The 22,965-nt window shown below is 39.1% G+C and overlaps 1 protein-coding gene across 1 annotated transcript in view; it reads left to right on the top strand.

Moving 5' to 3' along the window:
* Positions 1-22,965, top strand: part of MICAL3 (microtubule associated monooxygenase, calponin and LIM domain containing 3) — a 182,787-nt gene that overhangs the window by 140,882 nt on the left and 18,940 nt on the right. Inside the window, exons 31-40 of the mRNA XM_085324197.1 lie at positions 880-1,017; positions 3,118-3,180; positions 6,418-6,522; positions 7,138-7,269; positions 7,669-7,760; positions 9,349-11,224; positions 12,166-12,260; positions 16,207-16,257; positions 18,068-18,175; positions 18,919-19,012. Of these exons, the coding sequence (XP_085180323.1) occupies positions 880-1,017; positions 3,118-3,180; positions 6,418-6,522; positions 7,138-7,269; positions 7,669-7,760; positions 9,349-11,224; positions 12,166-12,260; positions 16,207-16,257; positions 18,068-18,175; positions 18,919-19,012 (2,754 nt within the window). The remainder of the gene's footprint in view (positions 1-879; positions 1,018-3,117; positions 3,181-6,417; positions 6,523-7,137; positions 7,270-7,668; positions 7,761-9,348; positions 11,225-12,165; positions 12,261-16,206; positions 16,258-18,067; positions 18,176-18,918; positions 19,013-22,965) is intronic.

Genomic DNA, 22,965 nt, shown 5'->3' on the forward strand with positions numbered 1-22,965 from the left:
CTCCTGTAGCAGGTGGCATTAGAGAAAGGGTCTCTGAAGATAATAGACTCATCTCAGGGAAGATGCTTTCAGCGTGAGTTGAGTAAATTGCTTATCAGCTGCTTTCTTGTTTGTGTAGGGAAGTAAAGGAGCAATAACGTTATTCCTTTGAAACAAATTCCTTTTTTGCAAAGGGAAATCTTTAGGAGAGTGAGTAAGTCATAAGGAAAAAGTTGACACTGCTCAGAAATCACTTCTACCCTTTAAACAATTCAGTTAGTGCAAAATTAGTGCCCATGTGTGCATATGCGCACATACATAGACCTGAAACTCTGAGATCAAACATTTCGTTCACAAAGGAAGATTTACCCAGTGTAGAAAGAAATATTTAAACAGATAGTAGGGAATGAAGGTCCTTTTGTTTTGGTGCATCAAACTACAATGCAGATTGTCTCTTGCCTTTAACAGCAAGGTATTTTTGGCAATAATCATGCTGAGTAGGCTAAAGGAACTGGAAATTTCTGCTAAATTGGTATTTACCTACCACATATCTCTTGGACACCAGAAAATGTCTTTCATTTCAATGAAGCTGCTTGCAATAGAGATAATCTATAATGAAGTTTTTAATAGCATCTCTTTGCCTTTGGAATGGCATTATTCAGCTTTGATGTGGAACGTGAAGAGTGGGAACCTGCTGTATTGGTGTATGCGTGCACAACCAACGCTGAGCTTTTTCTGTCTATCTTGAAAACTGATCTTAGTAATGTTTTCTTTTCTTCTTTTCATATTTCTTTTCCTGTGGTGTGTTACTTTTCCTTTCCACTGTTCTCCTACCTTTTCCTCCTTGTCCTTCATCCCACCTTACCTACATCCTGGTCTGCCATATCCTTGATCTGCTAGCTGGAAACCTTAGACTGCAGCAGATTGTAAATCCGATTGATCCCTTGGAGATCCTGGCAGATGTGCACTGGACACACATCCGTGAAAAAGAGGAGGAGGAAAAAATGGTCCCAGCCTCAAAGTCCTCCACCTCCAGAGGTAATCTCCCCCTGCACTGTCAGTTCCTAGATGACGATTGCAGTTGTTTAACTCTTTTGCTTCTGCACCCTTTCAGAGCAGTGCTCTTCAGAAGGGGCACTAGTGATTCAAAGGAGCTACTTTCTGAAATTGCAGTTGGTCAAACATTCTGCTTTACAGGTCAATTTCTGCTTAAAATAACTGCTTCCTCAGCTCAACAGCTTTGTGACTTCTGACCCATTCACGTGCCTATTTTGACTCCAGAGCATTCTTCCTCACTGTAGAAATGGTTTGCTAATGCTAGGCATCAGCCCATGATAACTGACTTTAGGGGAAGTACTAGAAGCTCCCATGTGCTTTTTGTGGCAATGAGAATTCGACGCCCAGGAAAGTTAAGTGGGGTGTTGTGTGGTACGTGCATTACAGTGAGAGACTGAACAGTGCTGGCTTCTGTATTGAGCATATTTCTCTGCTGCTGCTTTTCAAATGGTGTAGCTGCAGCTGGTATTATCGGGGAAGGACAGAGTTCAAAGGTAGTTAAGATTTGACGGTATATCTGGTTTTTAAAGCAARTTGTGATCTTTTCGAGTTACTGGTTACTTAAACGAAAACTTTGGAAAGGGAAAAAATGCCAACATTCTAGCTATTTTATAAAGGCTTTCCAGCCATCCCCACTGAGCTGATCTCTGTACCAGACCCTGTTCTAGACTATATTACTGGGTGTCAGAAGGTAAGTATGTCATATGTGCTTTACTTATCTGGAAGCCCAAGCTTAAAAAAAATTAATGTTGCTGATTTAGTAAGTGATGGCCTTTTGTCAAATCTATAACAAACCACTGTGCCATGATTGTAGAGGAAATAAGTGTGTTGGGTGAAGGGGTTGCCTAATCTGGCCTTTTTTTTTTTTTTTTTTTTTTTTTTTTTTTTTTGATCCTGGTCCAGCTTCATACATAATCACAGTTCTATTAGGCTGTATTTGTAATTGCAGTTTGTAGAATGCACTTGGATTTTCTGGTGTGAGGTCTGCTCTATGCAAGTAAGAGATCTGTATTTCCTTCCCACTGCAGTCATAGAAATGTGCGCTATTCCATGTCTGTAACATTCAGTATTCTTAAAGTGGCTGCTTTAAATTTTAAGAACCCTAAGTAAAAAATGATAACACAGTTTCTTAAGCATACCATAATTAAGGTTCATATAACTTCCAATTGAAGGTCTATGGCACTATAGCTTCTCAGTTTTTCTTTTAATTTATATTTTCTGATTCCTACCTTCCCATAATGTATTACTGCAGCTGCCAGTAAAATAAAAGAAAACGTGTGTTTATTTTTCCAAATCGATTCTGCAGTCTTTGCTGCTTGTTTTGGGAAGCAGGCAGTATTTCCTTATTTCCTTCCCTTTCCCTCAAATTAGGCCAAACTAGGAAAATCTACTGATTGGTAGGTAGCTGCTTTATTTACACTGTGATATAGTACAGGCATGTACAGGCATATCAACAGTTTGTGTATAAAATAACTGTTGCAAATATGTACTTACGGATATGCCATAAATTTTCGATCCAAGTTTGATAGACAGATTTGTTCCTGACTGAGCTGTATTCTGTCATATGAGCTCATTTGGAGAGCTTACCAGAGGAGCAGCTGGAGCTAGGGTTTGATCTGGAATAACATGACTGAAATGCTGAAGTCTCTCTCGTTCTGTTCTAGGAATTCTTCCTTGTCTGGTAGCATTCAAAGCCGGACAGTGCCGATTCTGAAATACTGTGACTGACAGATTCTGTTAGGTCTCACTGCTCAGCTCTTTCACCTATTAATTTCCCTCCTGTACAAAATTTCAAGCTGAGTACGGCAGTAGCAATGTGCTAATCAGATGCTAAGAACTGTGTTTTTCTTACATTACCATCTGTATTTCCTCTGACATCATAGATCCTAAGGGAAGATTTGGCCCTGGGCATTTGTATGTTGTCTTCTTTGAATCCCAAGCCTGTAATCAATTGTGTAACATCTTGTAGGTTTTATTCCTGTATTTGTCGCTGAAATTTTTCCCTTTTGTCACATTTCACTTCTAGACACTTCCTGATGGTCTAATTTTGATTTCTTATGATTTATTGTTTTTTAAATTCAGCATCCGACCTTCCTTCCATACGCCATGAGGCAGTACAGGCGTGGCTGGAGACGGTCCCTGGAGGTAGTTTGGTGATGTTCTATGTATTCCAATGCACAATAACCCTGCCCGTCTCTTCTCCATGCCTTCAGCAGCTGAGCTGGTACTTTAACCCTGGAACCTATGGCCCTATCGCTACTGCATGACTGGAAGTGGAGGGAGGGAGGAAGGGGGAGTGTGCATGCACGCCTTGCTCGGACAGTCCATTCTTGCATGAACTGGACATCTGTTGTAACCCTTTGGAAGGCAGGCCAAACAGCGAGGTTATCTTCGGTGTAATAAAGTAGTAGTAGGAATCTAGCTGGGTGTTTTGATTTGCTTTATGAACAGAAGAGTAGATCAGTTATTCTTCCCCTCAGCTCCTTGACTAAAAGTACGTGGGGCTTTCTTGCAATTGAAAGGTTTTTTTTTTCTTGCAATTGAAAAGTGACAGAGAGTGCTTGAAGCAACTGTAATTATCTGAAGCAATTGCAAATTTTATATATGTCGTGAGGAAAGCAAGAAAGAAAAGTGAGGTTTAAGCTGGGATCTTTAGGAGTAATGATAACTGTTGTGTCTCCTTTAACTTGGAGTTCATGTTACTTAGGAAAGCTTCAGGAGAGTTGAAGGATGGTGGAGTTCAGTTGCTTTCTTTAGTCGGTCTCTATTGCAAAACCGGTGAGTGTAAAGATTCTGGGATTAGAGTGAGGGAGTCAAATTCTGTAAAGCAGTGAGAGTATGTAAATCAGTGGAACGGGAGTAGTTCATGGATGTGTAGTTGATCTATGGCTGTGTTGCTTTGGCACGTCAGAATAACTAGCTCAGCTATAAAACTTTGCTTCTGCTGCTGCTTTGGCAAGGCAGCAGTGTTTACAGGATGGCTGCACATGGTGCAGTCCACTCACGGCTGCTACTGATACGAACAAAGTGCTAAACCCAGTTTCTGGCTGCCGTAGTGTGTAGCTTCTAAGTTGTTGTGTGACAGCTTTTGGCCTCTTGCTCCTTATCCTAACCGCATATATGTATATGCACAGTATATGTATAATATAACCAGCCACTTGCAAGCTCTCTATGTCGCTCAAAATGAGATCCCCCTTGCACCAAGTTGTTACTTATCTATGCGTCCATAAAATCTTTTGCTGAGTTCTATATACCAAGCTAGCTAAAAGAGTTGATTTTATCCTCTCTCTTAAACACTCCATATGCTATTCATGTCACCTCATGGTTTCTGCATCAGAAGACAAACATGTACATAGTGATATCAGATATTCTTACCATCAGAGTTACATTTTTCCAAGTTTTGATTAAGATTACTCACATTTGGTTACCTTAAAAACCATCCTATGGCATTATTGTTTTCCAAGTAACATACCTAAGAGCACACCTAAGCAACAATCATACAGAGGCACAGTTTGGTTTTGTTCAGTACATCTATAAACGCCCTTGTGGGAGGACCAGCCTTTGCTACTCGACTCAGTTTCCTATGTCTCCTGTGTTCTAGATCTGTTAGATTCTGGATCTGATAAGCCTCTGACATAAGGGAATAAACCAGTGCTTTATCACACTTAGGTATAACTGCCTTTTCACCACAGTTTACAGAAAATAAATTAACTCACGTTTGTCAATCTTGATACTACTGAAGAATAAATTCTCAGTCTGAAGGAAGAAGACAGACCACCCACCAAGGGCTTTGCTTTGAAATAAGCAAAAACCTGGATCAGAGAAAGGAGAGACACTGTAAGACCTCAGTCTTAGGGATAGTTGTTTTGGGGTTTTTTTGAGAGTGCCATAATTAATAAATGGTTCCAAAGGCCACATCTTCACTAGTAAATAAAAAGGTCCGGGGCCCACTCTGTGACTCTGAAGAAAGCTACCACAACATGACTTGCACCCATATGGCTAGAACTTTTTTATCATCCGGTATTGGCAGGGCTGCATCCAGACTGCCCACTAGGAGCATACTGCAGCACTACCATGGCAAGAAAGCTGTCAGGAACCATGGCAGGAGCCCTCCTACGGTTTAGCAACAGACATGACAGTATGACTTTGTATGTATTCAGATCTGGAGACCTGCACTGCTTAGTTTACTGGTGCAGCTGTGACCAAGGAAGTTATAAATGCACCTATTATCATCAGGTAGGACCAGATACTATGTGTATAGTTAGCAAACATTGTACCTAATAATACATGCTGACCGTGAGCTCATTTGCAATAAGTGGACATAAAAAAAACAGGCTAAGTGTCTGCATGTTGTTGACATTAAATAGATTCTAGTTCACTTTGCAGATCCAAAAATGTAGTTAATAGACTCTGCAGTGAAAAAAAAATGGAATCACTTCATCTTTGGTATTTAAATTATGTCCGAAATTATAGCATAATGTGAAAATGCCTAAATGTCATGAAAAAAATTCTAGTAAATCACCCAAAACACTAGAGATGGGAAGAGATGTAATAAACTGAGAATTAGTAGAGGTTTTTTTAAGGTTTTTAAGTATCATTTAAAAATGAAATTTAGACCTGCGTGACTGGGTCCTCCTTCTGTAATTAAATCTCGTCACAGGTGCTATTTTCAAATGCCTGTTTTGATATTATAAATTGAAGAATCTTTTCTGCGTATTGATCCTATAAATCGTGGTCTCTAGCAAAAAAAATGCGTCTTTTTATTCACTTAAAAACATTTTGATTCATTTGGGACCTAGTTACTTGTACAACATATCAAGTCTCCCAAACTGTTTTACCAAAGTATACTGTAGCTGCACAGACTTAAACATTTTCCAACTGTAATAATGATCAATCTTAGAGCTAGACTCTTTGCCTCTGCCTTACCCCCTCAAAAATCTGCTTCAGTGTCTTGATGAACAGTTGTGGTACATTGAGATTTCAGTTTTCAGCTAATACACATATGCTATAAAGTGATGGTAGCTGTTCCGTCGTGGTAAAAAAAAAATCTTACTGAAAAAAAACAGTAAGCTTTATTCTAGTTTGATGTCCTCTCAGTCCCCTTCTCACTGATTTTTTCACAAGACCAGTGCCTCAGAAGAGTCCTGGCTGCCTGCGTTGCTAATGTCTTGGAGACTCCCCAAAGGCAGGCACTTTGCTTTCTTGGAGTCTGAAGGTATCATTTGATCATGTATGTCTTTCTAGGTGGCACACTTCAGAATTCTTTGTTTTCATAGTAATTAATAAATATTTCCACTAGGGACATTTGGTGCAATTTAATATTGAACCTTCTCACTGTATAGATTTTTTTTTCTTTTTTCTCAATATTTGAATATATTCTAGCTCCATGTGAGGCTAATGAAGTGGAGGATGAGCTGGGCACAGAGCCTGCAGACACGGAAGGACAGGCAGGTGAAGAGGGAGACACAGGTGCAGAACTGGATGACGGTAGGGTACCACCATGCATCGTTTAAACCTCGCTATATGAACAAAATCATAAGGGCAAATACTAGTGAAAACAAATACTGTGTAATTAAACCTGGTCTTGTTTCTAGTGAAACAGGAAGGAGTTCATTGCAGATAGACAAGGCTGAGCCAGGGGTGAAGGACAGATAGGAATGGAAGAACCTCAGTGCTGTGGGTTGAGGTTCAACATCTCCTGATTTAAGAGGGCTCAGTCTGGTGTCCTTATTAAGTAATTAATCTTGGTGAATAATTTAAATAGAAGTAAATTTGTGAAAAGTCTATGATGTTGTGCCAAAAAATCTTCCTTTATTAATGTAGAAAGAACTGCATACCTCAGAAAATATTGAAAATTTTCCAGAAAACTCAGAAGGCATGACTTCAACTACTTAGTTATTTATTTAATCATCCATTACTTACTAATAAATGGTTCTAATTAAGATGTAATAAAAGAGGAAAACATTTAGGTGTTCAAGTTAGGACAGTGACAAGCACCATGTGAATAGAAAGGATTATGAAAGATATTGAAAATAAACAGATGTTCTGATGGACTTGTATCCAAAATCTCTTTTTTTTCTCATCCATATAATTAATGATCAGATGAGATTGCATCTGATGCAGAAGCTGAGTTCCGCTTACAGCAAGGTGACATAGAGGAGCCAAAACTAAAAGTCTCTGAAGATGAAGAAGATGAAGAAGGAACAGAAGGTGCTTCTTCCAGTGTGACAGAAGGTAGACACTTGAATGATTACAACTTGCACTCTGGATATTCTATGTATTTATTAGATTTTTTAAGTTGGGCTGTCAGAGAAGACAGTCTTTTGGATTTGAACCATCTCACTGCTCTCAGTGACACAGTATGTGCTTGCATTAATGTTTTGAGAAGGGTTTTCTGAATCCATTGATTACAGCTTCCTAAAGCGTGTGAGCACCCATGTAACTGCTCTTTCTTGTAGAAGTTTTTGTGTAACAAGCTTGCAGCAATTTGGGCATTTGCAAACTTCTGGCTAGGTTCTGGTTGTCCAATGTAGAATTTGTAAAAGGCTAAGAAATTTGTCACCATGTGCTATGTGTAACCAAAAAAAAAAAAAAGTCTCATTTGTTTTCTGAAACATATTCTTGCTTTCTTAGATCCATGCAAGCCATCCATTCCTATCCAGCCAGCTAATGACAGTGTTCTTCCTCTGTCTCCTGTTGATAGTCCCAAAGCAAAACAAACAGAGGTAAGAATGGAAATCTTAGATGCTCTCTACTTATTTCCTGTAGTTCAACAGAACAGTTTCTCAGATAAACTAATACAAGCTGACAGAAGTGGTCTTTCCTGCTTTTCCATCTCCATAATTTATGTGGATCTTGAAATCTGACTTTGGCTAGTCTGAAAAAATAATACACTGTCTTTCTTCCCTAACTTAAGAATATAATGGCTCGTCAGTGCACAAGTTCCTATCACAAAGTCAAAAAAGATTTATATAGGATATTTTAATTTCAATGAACAGCTAACAGGAGTTGTATATTTTATACATAATGCATGAGAGGAGCCTAAGTAAGGTGTTTTCTGTTTGTTTATCCTGGTTTGGTAATGTTTCCTGTGTAAAAATCAGATTCTGTACAGTTACAATTCAAAATTATATTTGTATACACTTAGGTATCAGTAACCAATGTGATGCTTATTTATTCCAGAGTAATGATGGATTTCAACTCAAGGAAGTGAGACTTGTCAATTATTTACTGTTACCTTGCCTGCATTAGGGGTAGGCTTGCAAGCTTACTCTGTGTCCAATGACTGGTGTGTAAGAGCAGGAAGCAAATGACCCTTAAAATATTCAATTGAAGTATTTTTTCCTTGTGGTTGTTTATAAAGAATCATTAAAAGATTAGAGTTTCCTAGAGAGTTCAGCATTAATCCAGGTTGCTTGATGCTGGACAGTTTATGGGATAAGGTTAGTTTGCTGACAACAACTGCTAACAGCATTCACTCTCTATTATAATAATTATTTTTTTCTAGGTACATCTAATGATTCCATTAGACATCGTCACCGTTTATATCAAGATATAAACTGCACCCAGATGCAGTACTCAAGACCTGGGCATTCTAATAGGTGTTATACAAGCACATAGATGGAGAGATGATCTTGTGTCAGTTAAACCAAGCTTCGTGTATTTAAAAGAAAGCCTGTGCAAAATATGTCATTGGAAAGAATAATATCAGAACTCGTTATGAGGAGTTCCCTGCTGAAGGGTTAAATTGTAAAACAAATAAATGCACTAATGAGTAATATGGCAGTCTAGATGTAGGAGATGAAAACCCAGACTCCTCAGACCATTAAAGGGCAAGGGCATTGCAGCCTAATTTACTTCTAAAGAGAAAGCACCCCTTGCTTTACGAAACCATGTACTTAAAGCAGACACTAGCCAGCAAAAAGTACTGTATTGATGAGAGCTGGAGAGACTTGTATCAAATCTTTGAGATAAGAAACCTTCATAATATACAGAGTCAAGGATGGGAAGAGAGAGCAGAAAAAGATAGAAATGGATTTCTGGAATTTAGCACACTTCAAGAAATTAAATTTGCCTTGTTGTCATGTACAAAGGACAATTTATACAGTGGAACAGAGCAATGAACATACTTGATGTAAAATCCTAAGTGGCTTTCCAGGCCTGGGAAAAGGATGCCGTATGTGGGTTTTTTCATATTTTGATTCTTGGAATGTTTCTGTATTGCTAATTTCACTTGATAGTAACAGAAGTGAAACAACATTCCAATGTGCCTAGTGACTAGTAATAATTCTTTTTTTTTTTTCATTTTTGTAGGATGTAAAAGATCCCCTTGCTGCAGTATCCCATGCTGTGAAATCTCCAGAGACACGCTTTTTTCCTGAGCCTTTCATTCTTGAAGAAGGACCAAAGGATGAAATCCCAAAAGACAGGAAAGTTAAGAGCCCTTCAGTGCCACTCTCTCCAGTATTATCCCAGCCAGTTGCATCACCAGAAGCCATTGCACCTACATCACCAGCAGAATCTCAGCCAGCAGCACCGACATTGGCTTCATCCCCAACATCTGCTCAAATGCCTATCTGTTCACAGCCTTTGCCTTCTACTGAAGCATCCATTCCATCCCCAGTGGAACCTCCAGTGTGTTTCCAGCCTGTCCCAGCCTTAACATCTACTCCTCTGGCCAAACTAGTCCTAAGGAGCCAGGAAAGCGAGGTGGAAAAATTGGGAAGCCCTACTACTGCAGAAGAAGCTCTGAAACGGAGTAATCTTGTAGAAGAGTTCTGGATGAAGAGTGCTGAAATTCGGAGGAGCTTAGGCCTCACCCCAGTAGACAGAAAAAAACGCTCAGAGCCAAGTTGGACTGTATCTGCCCTTGAGACAACTCCTCTGAAGTCTTTTAACACTGAGAATGTTTCGGGGGAGGAGAGGATTGATCTTGTGAAACCTCAGCCTGCTCTAAGAAGACAGGGACTGTCCAAGTCAGAAAATGAGCAAATTTCTCTGCTCACCCCAAAATCTCCATCAGAAAAAGATCTGAAGAGTTGCAATGAAGTAAGGAGAGATGTATCCAGCAGTTCTGGACTTGGCCTTCAGGAGAGTTCATCTAACATGAGAACACTGGCTAGCCAGAGCTTCAACACTTCTGACTCTGCCATGCTTACTCCTCCATCAAGTCCACCTCCACCACCTCCTCAGAATGAAGAACCAGCCACTTTGCGTAAAAAGAAGCATCAAGCAATTTGGCAGAATGAGGTTGAAATCAAGTCACCTCCAACACCAGCATCAACACCTCCTGCTCCCCCACGCTATGAGCCAACCTCTACTGCCAAAGAATCAACTCAGGCCAAAAAAGAAGACGTGCGAAAGTCTTTTGCAGAGAGTGTAGATGAGATTCCATTTGCTGATGATGTAGAGGACACATATGATGAGAGGACAGAGGACACAAGCCTTCATGAGAAGTTCTTTACACCTCCTACCAGTAGGCCAAGGCCAGAGAAACCACTTGTTTTGCCCTTGGTCAAAGAAAATGGTGGTCCACCCTCAATGGAAGGAGGGGTTAACCAAAAGAAAAGAGTACTACCTGGAATTTCTCCAGAAGCGAAGGAACTTGCTGAAGAAAGAATGAGAGCCAGAGAGAAGTCTGTCAAGAGCCAAGCACTACGAGATGCCATGGCTAAACAGTTGTGTAAGATGAAAGATATGGAGATGGCTGCAGCTGCTGCTGCTGGGGCCGCTAGGGCACGAAAGGCATCTTCCATGCCCTTGAAGACCAAAGAGTTGTTTTATGACTCTCCAAAGCATTTGGCCTTGAAAATAGCAGAGAGCTCCACACTAAAGCATGATGCTGCTAGTGAAAAGTTCTCCACTCCTCCAGCTGATGTGGCTGGGCCTGAAGGGTCCATCACTTCTTCAGAAGGCTCCAGTGGAAAAAGTAAGAAAAGAACTTCTCTTTTCTCCCCTCGTAAGAACAAAAAGGAGAAGAAATCCAAAAACGACAGCAGGCTCTCTGACAAATCTAGTGGTGGGACAGAGGAAGCAACAAAAACTAGATCATTATGGAAGTCTGTTTTTTCTGGGTATAAGAAAGACAAGAAGAAAAAGACTGATGACAAATCCTGCCCAAGCACTCCCTCAAGTAGTGCCACTGTGGATTCTGGCAAGCACAAGTCTTCTCCATTGGTTACAGCAGCAGGTATAATTGATATGAGCCTGTGCACTCTGTAGTTTTACTACAGCTAGGAATCCTTGAAAGTAAATGGGGCTCTGTGTGCTACTATGCAGCATGACGCTGCTCTCCTTTTCTAATGTGCAGATCAGGATGAATACTACAGAGTAGAATTGTATGTTTGTGTATTTGCAGAGTTAGTTTATATGGTAATGGAAAAAAAATGAATCCCTAAATAGAAGGTTCACTCTTGATACATACAAGATGTATCTGTTTTCTGCCTTAGAGTGAGTTCAGAACGAAGCGTTGTTTGCTGTAATCAGGTGTTCGTGATGTTTCATCTTTATTTTAAATCTGACTGTCATCTCTCCCTTTGATGGTTTGTTCTTTTTCTTTTGATCTGGCACTATGTAAGTTGAAGATCGCAGAGACAGTTTCTTCTGTGTTTTCAGTGATCTGGCCATTCTCTACTGATCTAAGAAGTGGGGATTCTGAGGTCTCATGTAAATCTCTCACATGTCATCTGGTGCAGGCGGACATATTTAATGATAACTTGTGATAAATTAAGTAAGTTGGTCATAAACCTGGTTGCAGGCAGACATGTAACATTTCCCTGGCCTTGTACAAATAGTGAAAAATGGTGCCTGCTGCTGTCATCCAAATTCTGTAGCTATCTGTAAGCACTGATACAGCAGAAAAGGAGTCATGACCGTTACTTCAACACCATTTGCAGAAGGTGATGCTCTCTTAAAATGAAGCTTCTAATTAATACTGATCATTTTGGAGGCGATGCTTCTCTGGTAACACTGTAATCCCTGTTGAAGCAGCTGACAGTGGTGTGAAGGACTAAGTATTTTTGAAGCTTAATCAAACAAGTTATCAGCTGACTTCTTAGATGTTTCCAGAGAGAAATGAACTGTCATAATTGCCATTATTCTAATTTCATTCTTTAATTTCTGGCTTCTCAGATTTGCAGCTCCGTCGACACCTGAGTTTCTCAGAGGACTCTGACCTTTCCAGTGATGATATTTTAGAACGTTCCTCCCAGAAATCCAAGCGAGAGGTAGGCAGATGGGGAATGTATTTTAAATAGAGCAAGTATCCTTTAGATCGTAGGTTCAGAACCTCCAGATTGATTAATTTAGTCATTTTTACTGTTTCTTCTATGGAGCTGGCTTTCTTGTAAGCTGCCTGGATGATCTACCTAAAATCATTTAGTTTCATGAATGAGAGCTGTTCCCTATTGTTTTTTTATGAAGGATTTGTTGTGTCACTGAGACATTGCTTTACAACTGAATATCACAGTCTAAACAGTGGTATTTTTGTCCCTGTTGTGAGCATGCCAGTGATCTATACAAAACAGGAATTTAATATCAGAAGTGAATTCCACTGACTGTAATGTAATATCACTCACTCTAATGGCAAAAAGATACCAATGAAATAATCCTTTTTCTTATTGTGAGGGTCCAATTTTAGGACGTTATTTTGCCAGCTTCTTTGATAGACTGATCTGATAGAATTCCAAGCAAATTACAGGCAGGAAGGTTACTTTGCATGCATCAAGAACGTAGTCCAGACAGATCATCCACTAAAAGGTAAGACACAGGTTGCAGCTTTGCAACTCCTACAAGTTTACTATTTTGTTTCATGGCAGAAGAGGAGGTGTACAGTCTGAATTCGTATCTTCCCTTTTTGGAGAAAAGATGAGCTGTCACCTCTCTTTCTCTCCGTTTGACCATGTTCCTTTTGAGAACTTCTTGTCAGTTCATGATATTTCCTTATGTCTGTCTATAGATAACAACTGTCAGAAAGAAATATATAGCAAGTCCCTATAAAATCCCAATATATAAGAATTGATCTTAGTCTGATGTTCTTATTTAGGTGTAGGCTGGTATGAACTCTACTTCTTCTGAGAAAGTTGTTTCTTGTTGCTGTACAAGTTTTCCCAACAGCAATATTGGGGCAGGTTTAGCTCAACTGGTTAGAGTGTGGTGCTGCTAATGCTGAGGTTGTGGGTTCAATCCCCATATAGGCTATGCTGGGGGTTGGACTAGATGATCTCCAGAGGTCCCTTCCAACCTTACCATTCTATATTTCTATGATTCTCAGAATATTGTGGTGTAAGCCATATCAATGGCTTTCTAGCCCATTAAGTTTCACTTTAAATTGTACTTAAAAGAAGATGTTGGAGAGAACAGAAGAAATTTCGACCAGTGGATCCCCATAAAAGCCCAGGAAAACAATGTGCTTAGTTTATTTGCAATGGGGAAAATACCTGCTAATAACTAAGTGCCTAAGTTAGTGGCTTTGAAATTATTTATTTCAATTTTAAGATGACACTATTAATGCAAAAACAACTGGGAAAAAATGTGGATCTGCTAAATGCATTATGATGGGAAAGAACCCTTCTTTTTTTCCTGAGATGTTCAAAGATCTGCCTAGCAGGGTGCATAGTTTGGAGGGGTAAGTAGAGATTCAATTGATCCCACAGTACACTGAGGCCTTATTGGTACTGAAAAATGAAAAATGAGTTCCTTCTGTCCCTTCCTTGTGAGACCTGGTTCACATGTTAAAACTCTCATGAAGAAGAGTATCTCAGAAAGCACTGTCACAGACCCAGTGGTCTGTGCCTCCAAACTCACCTTTCATCCACTGTGCAGAAATCAGTCTCAAATGCCAAGATTTAGTTGATACTTGGCTCAGATGGCAAAGGTATAGAAGTATTGCAGATTGAAATGTCATAGGAAATACTTTCTCTGTGTGTATATATAGTGGAATGAATTAGAATACCTAACAAATTTGAGGCTAGTAGAAGGAGTTAATGAAACAGGTAGGAAATTTCTGAGTTTATTACCTTTCTTTTGATCTCTCTCCCTAGTTGATACATATTTCTTCTGAGAGGAAGATTATTTTGGTTTTATTTCGTTCCTTTTTTTTTTTCTCTCTGTCTTCTCCTTCCATTCCTCTGCATGCTGTCAAGGCGTTTCATGAGAAATTCTGCATTTTGCAAGAGATGCAGAAGAATGAGGTACCTGTGGCTAGCAGAGGACAGGCTTGCAATACAAGGGGTTCAGATAAGATTTATGAAGCTACAGTTCTGCATTATAAGCTCCTTCAGGAGGAAGCAGGGCTTCATTAAGGTCCATGTCTGTTCTCAGATTTGATGGTCACTTTGTTTTCTGTGCTAAGCTACTTCAATTTAAAATGGCTTTTGCAGAAAAAGATCTCATCACTAAGATTATAGGTGATAGGATCAGCGGCAGGTACCTGGAATCCTAATATTCATAATACCTCACCAGCTCTGTTGAGGTGATGCTTTCTCATTTTCTCCTATTTGCTCTTGCTGAAGTCCTGTTAAGAATTTCTTTGCTCAGCATCTGCCTATTTTCTAAAGGCGTAGTTTTTGAGAATTAATGTAGTTACTCAGAGGGAATAGATCTGAAAACTCCACTTTCTAGTTACAGTGCATCGTATTTGAAGGATGTCAAACATTTGTGCAAACCCTGAGATGCTTTGCTGTCAGAGGAAATGTAGCTGGACTTTTGGACTGACATAACTGAGTTCGTACTGATTTGGGGTGGGCTTATATATTTTTACTTACAAACAGCCTGTTACTTATTATGGTAAGAACTGACTTTCTGTGCGCCACATAACTTTTATGTGAACCCCTTCTCTAAACTAAATCCTGCTTGTGCTGCTTTTTTGGTTATTGTAGTGAGCTTGCTTTCCAGAGAGCTTGCTCTGTTTAGCCTGTCCTTTGTTATCAGCAATGGATTAATTCAGTGATTTATAGTATAGTGTCTTTCAAGAGAAGCGTCCTGTAAAGAATTCCTAGCGTAATGCTTTATGTTAATAGGTGTTTGTCATTGTGTGTGTGTTTGTCCTTGTTCCCATACAGCTGTGGTACTTGTGATCAGACATGCATTTGCTGCTACAGGTAGTTTGCTGGTTACCAAACTTTGCATACATTTACGTTGTTCTGTGGCTTTTCACTTGTGACTGTTTTTAGTTTATTGAATGTGAAAAAGCAAAATGCTGGCTATTACCTCAGAATGGCACAATGCCCTCTGCAGTTGATGACACAAAGGAAATACGCCTCTCTTACAGACCCTAAGTAGTCTGTCTGTCTTATATTCTGGGTGTAGTGTAGCTTACAATGTCATTGGATAGAGAAGGTAAAAACTGTCTTGTTTCTTTTCATTATTGAGTTGAGCTACCAGAGAGAATAGCCAGAACAGAAAATTCCCCCCCCCCCAAAAAAAATAGTTTGACAATGTTAGCTCCTGATTCAGTCAGTACTACTGAAAATGCTACACAGTGCAGCAACACTGAGTCAGTTCTGATGCAGTGACATAATTTTAGTTCCTGAAACTCTCTGGAGATTTTCTTTTTAGGCAGATTCTGTTAATGTAGGACATGTAACCCACTCTGAGCCAATCTGGTATTTCTCCAGTCAAAACAGTGAGGAGGATTATGATGGTATTTAAATGCAAATGATCATTTCTATTGAGTAAAGATCATTTAAAATCATGAAGTAAACAGAACTTCTAGGAGAGGTGGTAAATCAATCTGTAAATGTATGGCAGAAAGTAATATGTGTTTAGTGAGCAGGTTTGGACAAAACATGCCCAGCATAAGCCATTATTCCAGAATTTAAACCAAAATTTTGTACATTGCTTCTTCACACTTTGTATGTTTGCTTCTTCAGTGGACATTAAATCCAATGGATAGAGATTATAGAGGCCAAGTAATCCCCCTAGAAAGAGATTTCCAGGTTGAATGCATCTTCCAAGAGGATCCCAAACCTAATGTCGTACAGGAGAATGCTAGAACCTTGATTTTGTGGCAGAAGTTCCATTGTGCTTAATCAGTCTGAGCCATGTTCAGCATTTGTGCAATTTTATGTTGCATTTAAAAACAGCTTTATTTTATTACTGTGCATTTTCAATGTTGAACTGATTTGCTTCATTTTGTATGTTGTTTTTTTTTCCTTTACCATTCCCTTTAAGTCGGTTTATGTACCACACGCCTTGGCATTCAAGAGGTCATATTCGTCAAAGGTAGTGTCTCCATTCCCACTGGTTGGCCATTGTTGCATGCTTGTCCCTATATTAACCCATTGAGTCCATAGCTACCCATCACATGTGCACTAACCTCACAAACATTGACTGTGTATGCATGAGATGTCAGCAGACATGGGCAGCAAAATCTTCGTAGAGGTTATCTACCAAAAATGCTTTAAACTCCAAATTCTCTGACTTCCTAGAGAGCATGCACTTATCAGTGAAAAACAGTTTACTGCTGTGCAGAACAATGTGGATGAGTTTTGAGCTTCAGAACAAATTGGATTGATAGGCAGTTAAATATATATGTGTATTCTTTTTAATACTTGGACTGTTATTGCAAGTGAATTGTTGCACTTCAGTGTCCCTCAAGTTCTTTGATTCATTGAAATCTCAGTGAAACTCTGTATCAAGCTGAAATCAAAAGATAGGATTTGCATTTCTGTTTCAGTAATGTTGCTGTTTTCTGAAATTCTTACTGTCCTTTCTTCACAGTCAAGAAAGTATTAGGTGGGATAGGGAAGTTTCACCCTGTGTGACGTTCCTTTCTGTTTGGGGTGTCATTGTGGATTTTGTTATTAAAAAAAGAAGTATTAAAAAAAACGCATTGACAGCGTGGAGTTTTAACAATGGTGCTTGGTAACTCCTCCCTTTTGGAGGAGTTGTGGTCCTAGCTTAAACCTCTACTTACTGAGAACAATAAAACAGAGATTGATCAATGTGGCTATAACTAGATAAAGCAAATTCAGGTTGGTCTGTATTAACATTTTGTCCTTTAAGTTGACACTCCATGGAGAAGATATCTTTCCAGAAGTGGAAGGCATCTGTTTCCAGCTGTCCTTTAAAGCCTGTATACATGTATGTGAGAAGAGAGTTCTTTTCTTCACTGTAGTTACAGTTGTGAAGCTCATTTAACACTCTCAAAGTCTATTGAGAGGAAGCCTACTTAGATTACAAAACGACCAACTAATATACCTGAAAAGATATTAAACTCCATTTTCAATAGCAATTTACTTATTTTTAAACTATTGGGAGAAAAGAAGAGGAAGAAATATCTTTCTGTGTCTATAAATACAGCCTTTCTCCCTTTGGATGGCTTCTGGTGTTGTGGTAGTCTAGTTTTAGTTTAGGGGTTGTTCGCTTGCTTGTTTTACACTAGCCAGTTTTGTGGGGTTGCTCTTGAGATGGGATTTCCCCTCTCACACCAGAACATCACTCTGCTTTCAAGTCTCTTTTTGTATTCTTGATATACAGAAAAATTGCACACATTTATACAGGTGGTTACTACCAGTTATACCAGTATAATTCCCAAATATGGATTTTATTGCTCCAGAATAAACTGATATATATGGAGAGAGGGGAATACAAATATAACTGCATTGATCTAAATTAATTTGTTAGCTTGTGCTGCTGTAACTGTTTCATGTAGACGTGGTTTACCGTCTTCAAGGTGACCTCTATATATAGTCACTATCACATTGATTTAACTATATCAATTGAGAAAAAGAATGAAAATGAATTTGATCTTTGTGGAAAGATTCCATATAGCAGTAGAAATCAGGATAATCAAGATTATATAAAGTCACAGCTTTGCAGTTGGCTTATATGCTTCTTCACTCCTGATCTGACCCTGGAATTGTTGCTCACTGCACTGTGAACACGTGTGCCTATGAAAGCTTGGCTTTTGACACAGCCATGGCAATGACAGAGCACCCCTCATATGAGATTTTGGAAGAGAGAATTGTCTTCCCTCCCCTGTATCTCTGGGCATGCAAATAAAATTTGCTTCTGTTTCTTCTTCCTTCAGAGAGCCTACACAGAAGAGGAACTGAATGCCAAGCTGACTCGGCGAGTGCAGAAGGCTGCCCGTAGACAAGCCAAGCAAGAGGAGCTAAAGAGGTTACACAGAGCCCAGGTAGTGCCTCAGACTTACTCGCCATGGCAGGAAATCTCCATGTGAAAGCACCATGATTCTGGCATTCTGAGTGTACCAGAAGAGGATCCAGAGCCAGAACTTTACTCTATTTCTACATGTTTTTCACTACTCCTGCTCTCTGACAAATTTGCTGCCGTGTCACAAACACAGGAAGAATTGCTGAAAACTATCATGATATTGTTAGAGCAAGAAAAATGGCAAATAATGACTGTAACACTCTTCTAGTGGGAGATGAGCAAAGTACCATTTACTGAATGGAATAGTGATAGTCAAATAATACCTAATGAAGCTGCATCAGTGATTGCTGTGCTAGGTTATGCTGCTGGGTAAAGTGTTATCAGAGTAACCTTTCATCATCAGAGATCTGTTGGAAGACTACTGGCATTGTCTATTAGTGACAGGTTTTCTCTTAAAACTTGAAACAGGAGTTCAGCTAACAGAATAGCATCACCTTCACTTTAAGGTGTAGAAAAGTGGTTGGAGTTGTAGTGAATAAGTGAGTATCAAGGTGTCTGTAAAAATTAAGGGATAGGATGCAGGGGTTGTCCCTTCCCTGGAGGGGATTGTGATGTTAGCTTCTGAAGCAGTGTATTGTTGAATGCAAATATTTGTTTTTGAAAAGGTTGATTTGACTGAATCAGCTCACTTAGAGCTGGATAAGTGCTGCATACAGAACAAGAGAATTGCTGTTGGTGAGTTTCTGCTTGTTTTTTTCTGAACAGATCATCCAACGCCAACTTGAACAAGTGGAAGAGAAGCAGAGGCAACTTGAGGAGAGAGGGGTTGCTGTGGAGAAGGCCCTTCGGGGAGAAGCAGGTATGCAACAGAACTTGGTTTGCTTTTCAATGTTTTCTTACCAAATGCTTGTGTGGTAGTCTATAGCTATTTGGATTTTAGAGGTAATTGGCCCATTGTAGCCTAGAATGAGATTGTGAAATCATTCTCCCTTTTCTAGTATCTTTCTGAAGCCTTATTATTCCTGTGTTTCTTCTAATTCTTGGATTTCCCTAATGGCAGGAACAGGTTCACTTATCTTTACCTGAGGCTCAGGAGGTAACTCTGCAATTACTAATATATTAAAATGTCCATCTGACTGTTTCTTCATATTACTGGGTATTACAGCTAGAAAATTGCAGGGATTTCCTAGCTGCAATTCATGTAAAGCTGTCACAGTAAGAGAACCCTGTTGGTATGTTAAGGAAGTAATTGTGAAATTGTGTGTGCTTTCTCTATTGTGTTGGATTATCAAGGTAGTGTCCTTACAAGGGACCATCACAGAACATCTTCCTCAGTGCACAGCCCAGCACACTGGCAACTTCTGACAAAGTTGTGCAGAGCAGAAATGCACATGTGTACTGAAAGGTATCCATGTCAAGCTGTTAACAAAAATGTGTTAAATGTACTTGAAATTAAATTAAATGAGCACCACCTCATCTGGCGAAGTGTAAGAGTGGAGGAATACTTGGTTCAGACAATGGTGATAGTAGTATAACTTGGAAAAAAAGAATCCCTAATTACAGGGAGTCAGATATCCAACAGGCAAATGCACTGTGTGTATATCTGACAGGCCCGGGATTATACACCTGGTTGCAAGAATCAGAGATTGGAAATTATAATAGTAGAACAGGTGTTTGGAAAAAGATTTGGATTGTTGCTTGGATTGAAGATCAATCACTGTACCTGTGAAGATGGTAGTTGCTTAAGCCATGAAGGTTCACCAGAGGAAAGGTCTGTTCCCACCAGTTACTGTTGGCCACAATTAGTTGCTTCATGTTCTGTAAGGCAAAGCAGCAGGACTGGGCAGTTACCAAAGCAAATGAGTACTACAGGTGTGGAGAACAATCTTGATCACGTCAATGTTCTTGTGATCTGACTGACTTTTTGATTTGTGGGTTCAAAAAATAATCTGATACAGAAACTTTCTCTATGGTGGTGCCTCTTTCCCTGTGCTGTGTATTTCTATGTGGCCCACTCTGTTCTCTGGCCCACTGGTTACTACACTTACTAACACTCCCTCTCTTTGTCTCTAATTCTTCTTTTCCCTTTTTTTATTTTCACCTGGAAATCCATCTTGATTATTCACCTGATAAATGACATTCGTGTAAGATATGTCAGCACAAGCGGGAAAGCTTAGCAGCTGAGAGAGTGTTCTTCACCGTAGCCTAAAAAATGTTCAGATACAAAAAAGACCAAGAGTAACAGCTGATATTTTGTATGAAAGACTGCAGCTCTTGTATACCTTACTTCTCACTCACAACTTACCCAAAAAGGACATGGTCTTACTTGAGCTTGTGTATTTATGATTTTCTTAGCAGGATTATGAAACTGTAGGTCCCTCTTGCAAAATGGGAGAATTTCCTTCTTCAGTAAGTCTCTAGGATATGCTTTGCTCCAGGCAACATGTTTCCATCAAAAGATTGTACATCAGGTTTACAGAAGCTTGACTCCATCATAAGGAACTCACCAGCCTCAACTCTTCCGGTTGTCTCAAAGGATTAACAAGAAACACATGCTGTTCAAAAAAAGGCATGTTCTAATCTGTGTTGGCTGAAAGCATAGGATTAAAAGTGAACTCCATCCTTCACTTCTCTAGCCTATCTTGCATGGACATTTTACGTATGTTTGCAGTACAATAACTGGATAATTGGTCTGTGACTTCACTCTCCATGGATACCATTAATTTCTGCCTCTGATACCCATTAATTATTCAAGAAATCAGCATAATTTTCTTCTTATCTGCATTGCATAAAATAACAATCTAACAGCTACCACTGTATTTAGCAGTACCATTGTGCAACGATGTGGAGTCATGTCAGTCTCTTGTCAGCTCCTCCCCTTAATGAAACCTTGTAAGTAAAAGCTGAAAAAGGGAGGGGCAGTGTGTAAAGTGTTGTCATCTGAAAAATTTCTCTTTCTGTTTTACAAGCTTGTGGAAGGGGAAGAAATGTGGGAGGTATGTCTCTTCAGTACATACTCTGCCCTCATAAATAAGAGAGTTGCAATGCAATATCAACGTAATGGCCATCCCATAGACAGCAACCAGTAATAACTGTTATTAGAGAAGATATTGGACTCTAATGAGTGGATTTTTCAGCTTCCCTCTCAGTAGGGAAAGAAAAAGTCCTAACTTTAATCATTTGCTGACTTGTGCAACTTCAAATATAAAGTTTTATATATTATTATTAGGGGTATCCTATTACTAGATACTTTAAAATCCTGACAGAAGAAACAGAATTTTATACTTTTTAATGATTCTTTTCTTTTTCAGTTGTGGAAAAAGGTAGACAAGACCATATAAAATGCTTCCCTATGCCATGTATCATCTTTATCATGTTGTCTGTCCTTTCACTAGAAGATTTCAATTTTTTGTTAGGCATAGATCTTCCTTGACTTTAACTGTTCATATCACTGACCTCTGGACCTTCTTCCATTTTTGCAAAAATATATTTTTCAATTGGACTGTTAAGGACAAAAAACAGTACTGTATGTAAGAACATACTTAGAAGGTACTTAGAAAAACTTTGCTTCTAATTTCCATCCATTTTGCATCCACCTTAATATGTTCTTGCCAGCTGACTTACACTGAGTGGACAATTAATAAATTGTTCACAGTGATGCCCTGTTGTCTTCCTGAGAGATTATAGTTAATTTAGATCTTAGCAGTAGGTATAAATAGCTCAGTATTCTTTCCAGGAATTTCACTTATATCTGATAATTGTTGAGATGGAATATTCTGTATGATGCTACTAGCTGTTCAGCTAGTCAGACTCAGAAACATCTTGGAGGTCATTATCAGCTTCAGTTTTGACTGATCTAAATAATTGCACCTTCTTGTCTACCTCTTTGTCTCTTCGTTTTTTATATTGGCTCAACCTCAGGCAAGCCCTCCTGGGCTTTTATTCTTCAGCAAGTGGAATGCTTATTTCAAAATATAGTTTATAATTCAGAAAATCATCTTACACCCTATTAATTAACATTCTTACACACTTAATTGCCTGAATATGTTCTCTGTGATTATCTTTGAAAATCTCTCCCTTTAGCAGTTAGTTAAAATGAATGATCTGGAGTGTAGACTCTATTTCAGGTGACAAGTTTGTCACATACTGGTGGTTTAGGTTTTGTTATCCCTTTTTTTCTTCCTCTTTTTTCCCCGCCTCCTTTTTGTATTGTGGCAAAGGTATAATAGGGTAATCGCAATGAAGAATTCTCCCGTTTTTCTGCAGTGTCCTGGTGGAAGAGACACCTTGATGCGATGGCTATAAATGTAACAATGCTTTGTATAATGGTGCATTCGCTTGCTTGGACATGATGGTGACTTTCTTCTCCTGTGTGGATTTTCCATCTTTTTCAATTATTAACTAGAAATATATGTCAAGTCAGAAATTTCTTGAACCTTCTTTTTTCTACTTTGTCCTTCTTTAGCATAAATTTTGATAGTCACTTTTGGGAGCAGGGAAAATTCCTCCTACTGTCAGATCAATACTGAAAAATTTGAGAGCCACCTCTTTCCATCAAGTGAATCATATGCATTGAGAAATGGTTCTTTCAGTACACCCATACATCTCTTCCATGAGGAACCGTTATACAGTACTATGATTACTTAATCATAGTAACATCATTACTTGTGTCTCTGACAGCTGTGTACGTACAAAACTGTATCTGTTTCACACACTTTTGTGCAGGTTCTTCCTTTTCTAACACAGATACTGTGTTAGCATAGACATCTATACCCATCTTTCTGCACCTACACATTTGTTGTTCATGTCAGC

This window comes from Rhea americana, unplaced genomic scaffold, assembly GCF_003343005.1.
Source record: "Rhea americana isolate MKP2758 unplaced genomic scaffold, rheAme1 scaffold_9, whole genome shotgun sequence".
NCBI lineage: Eukaryota > Metazoa > Chordata > Aves > Rheiformes > Rheidae > Rhea > Rhea americana.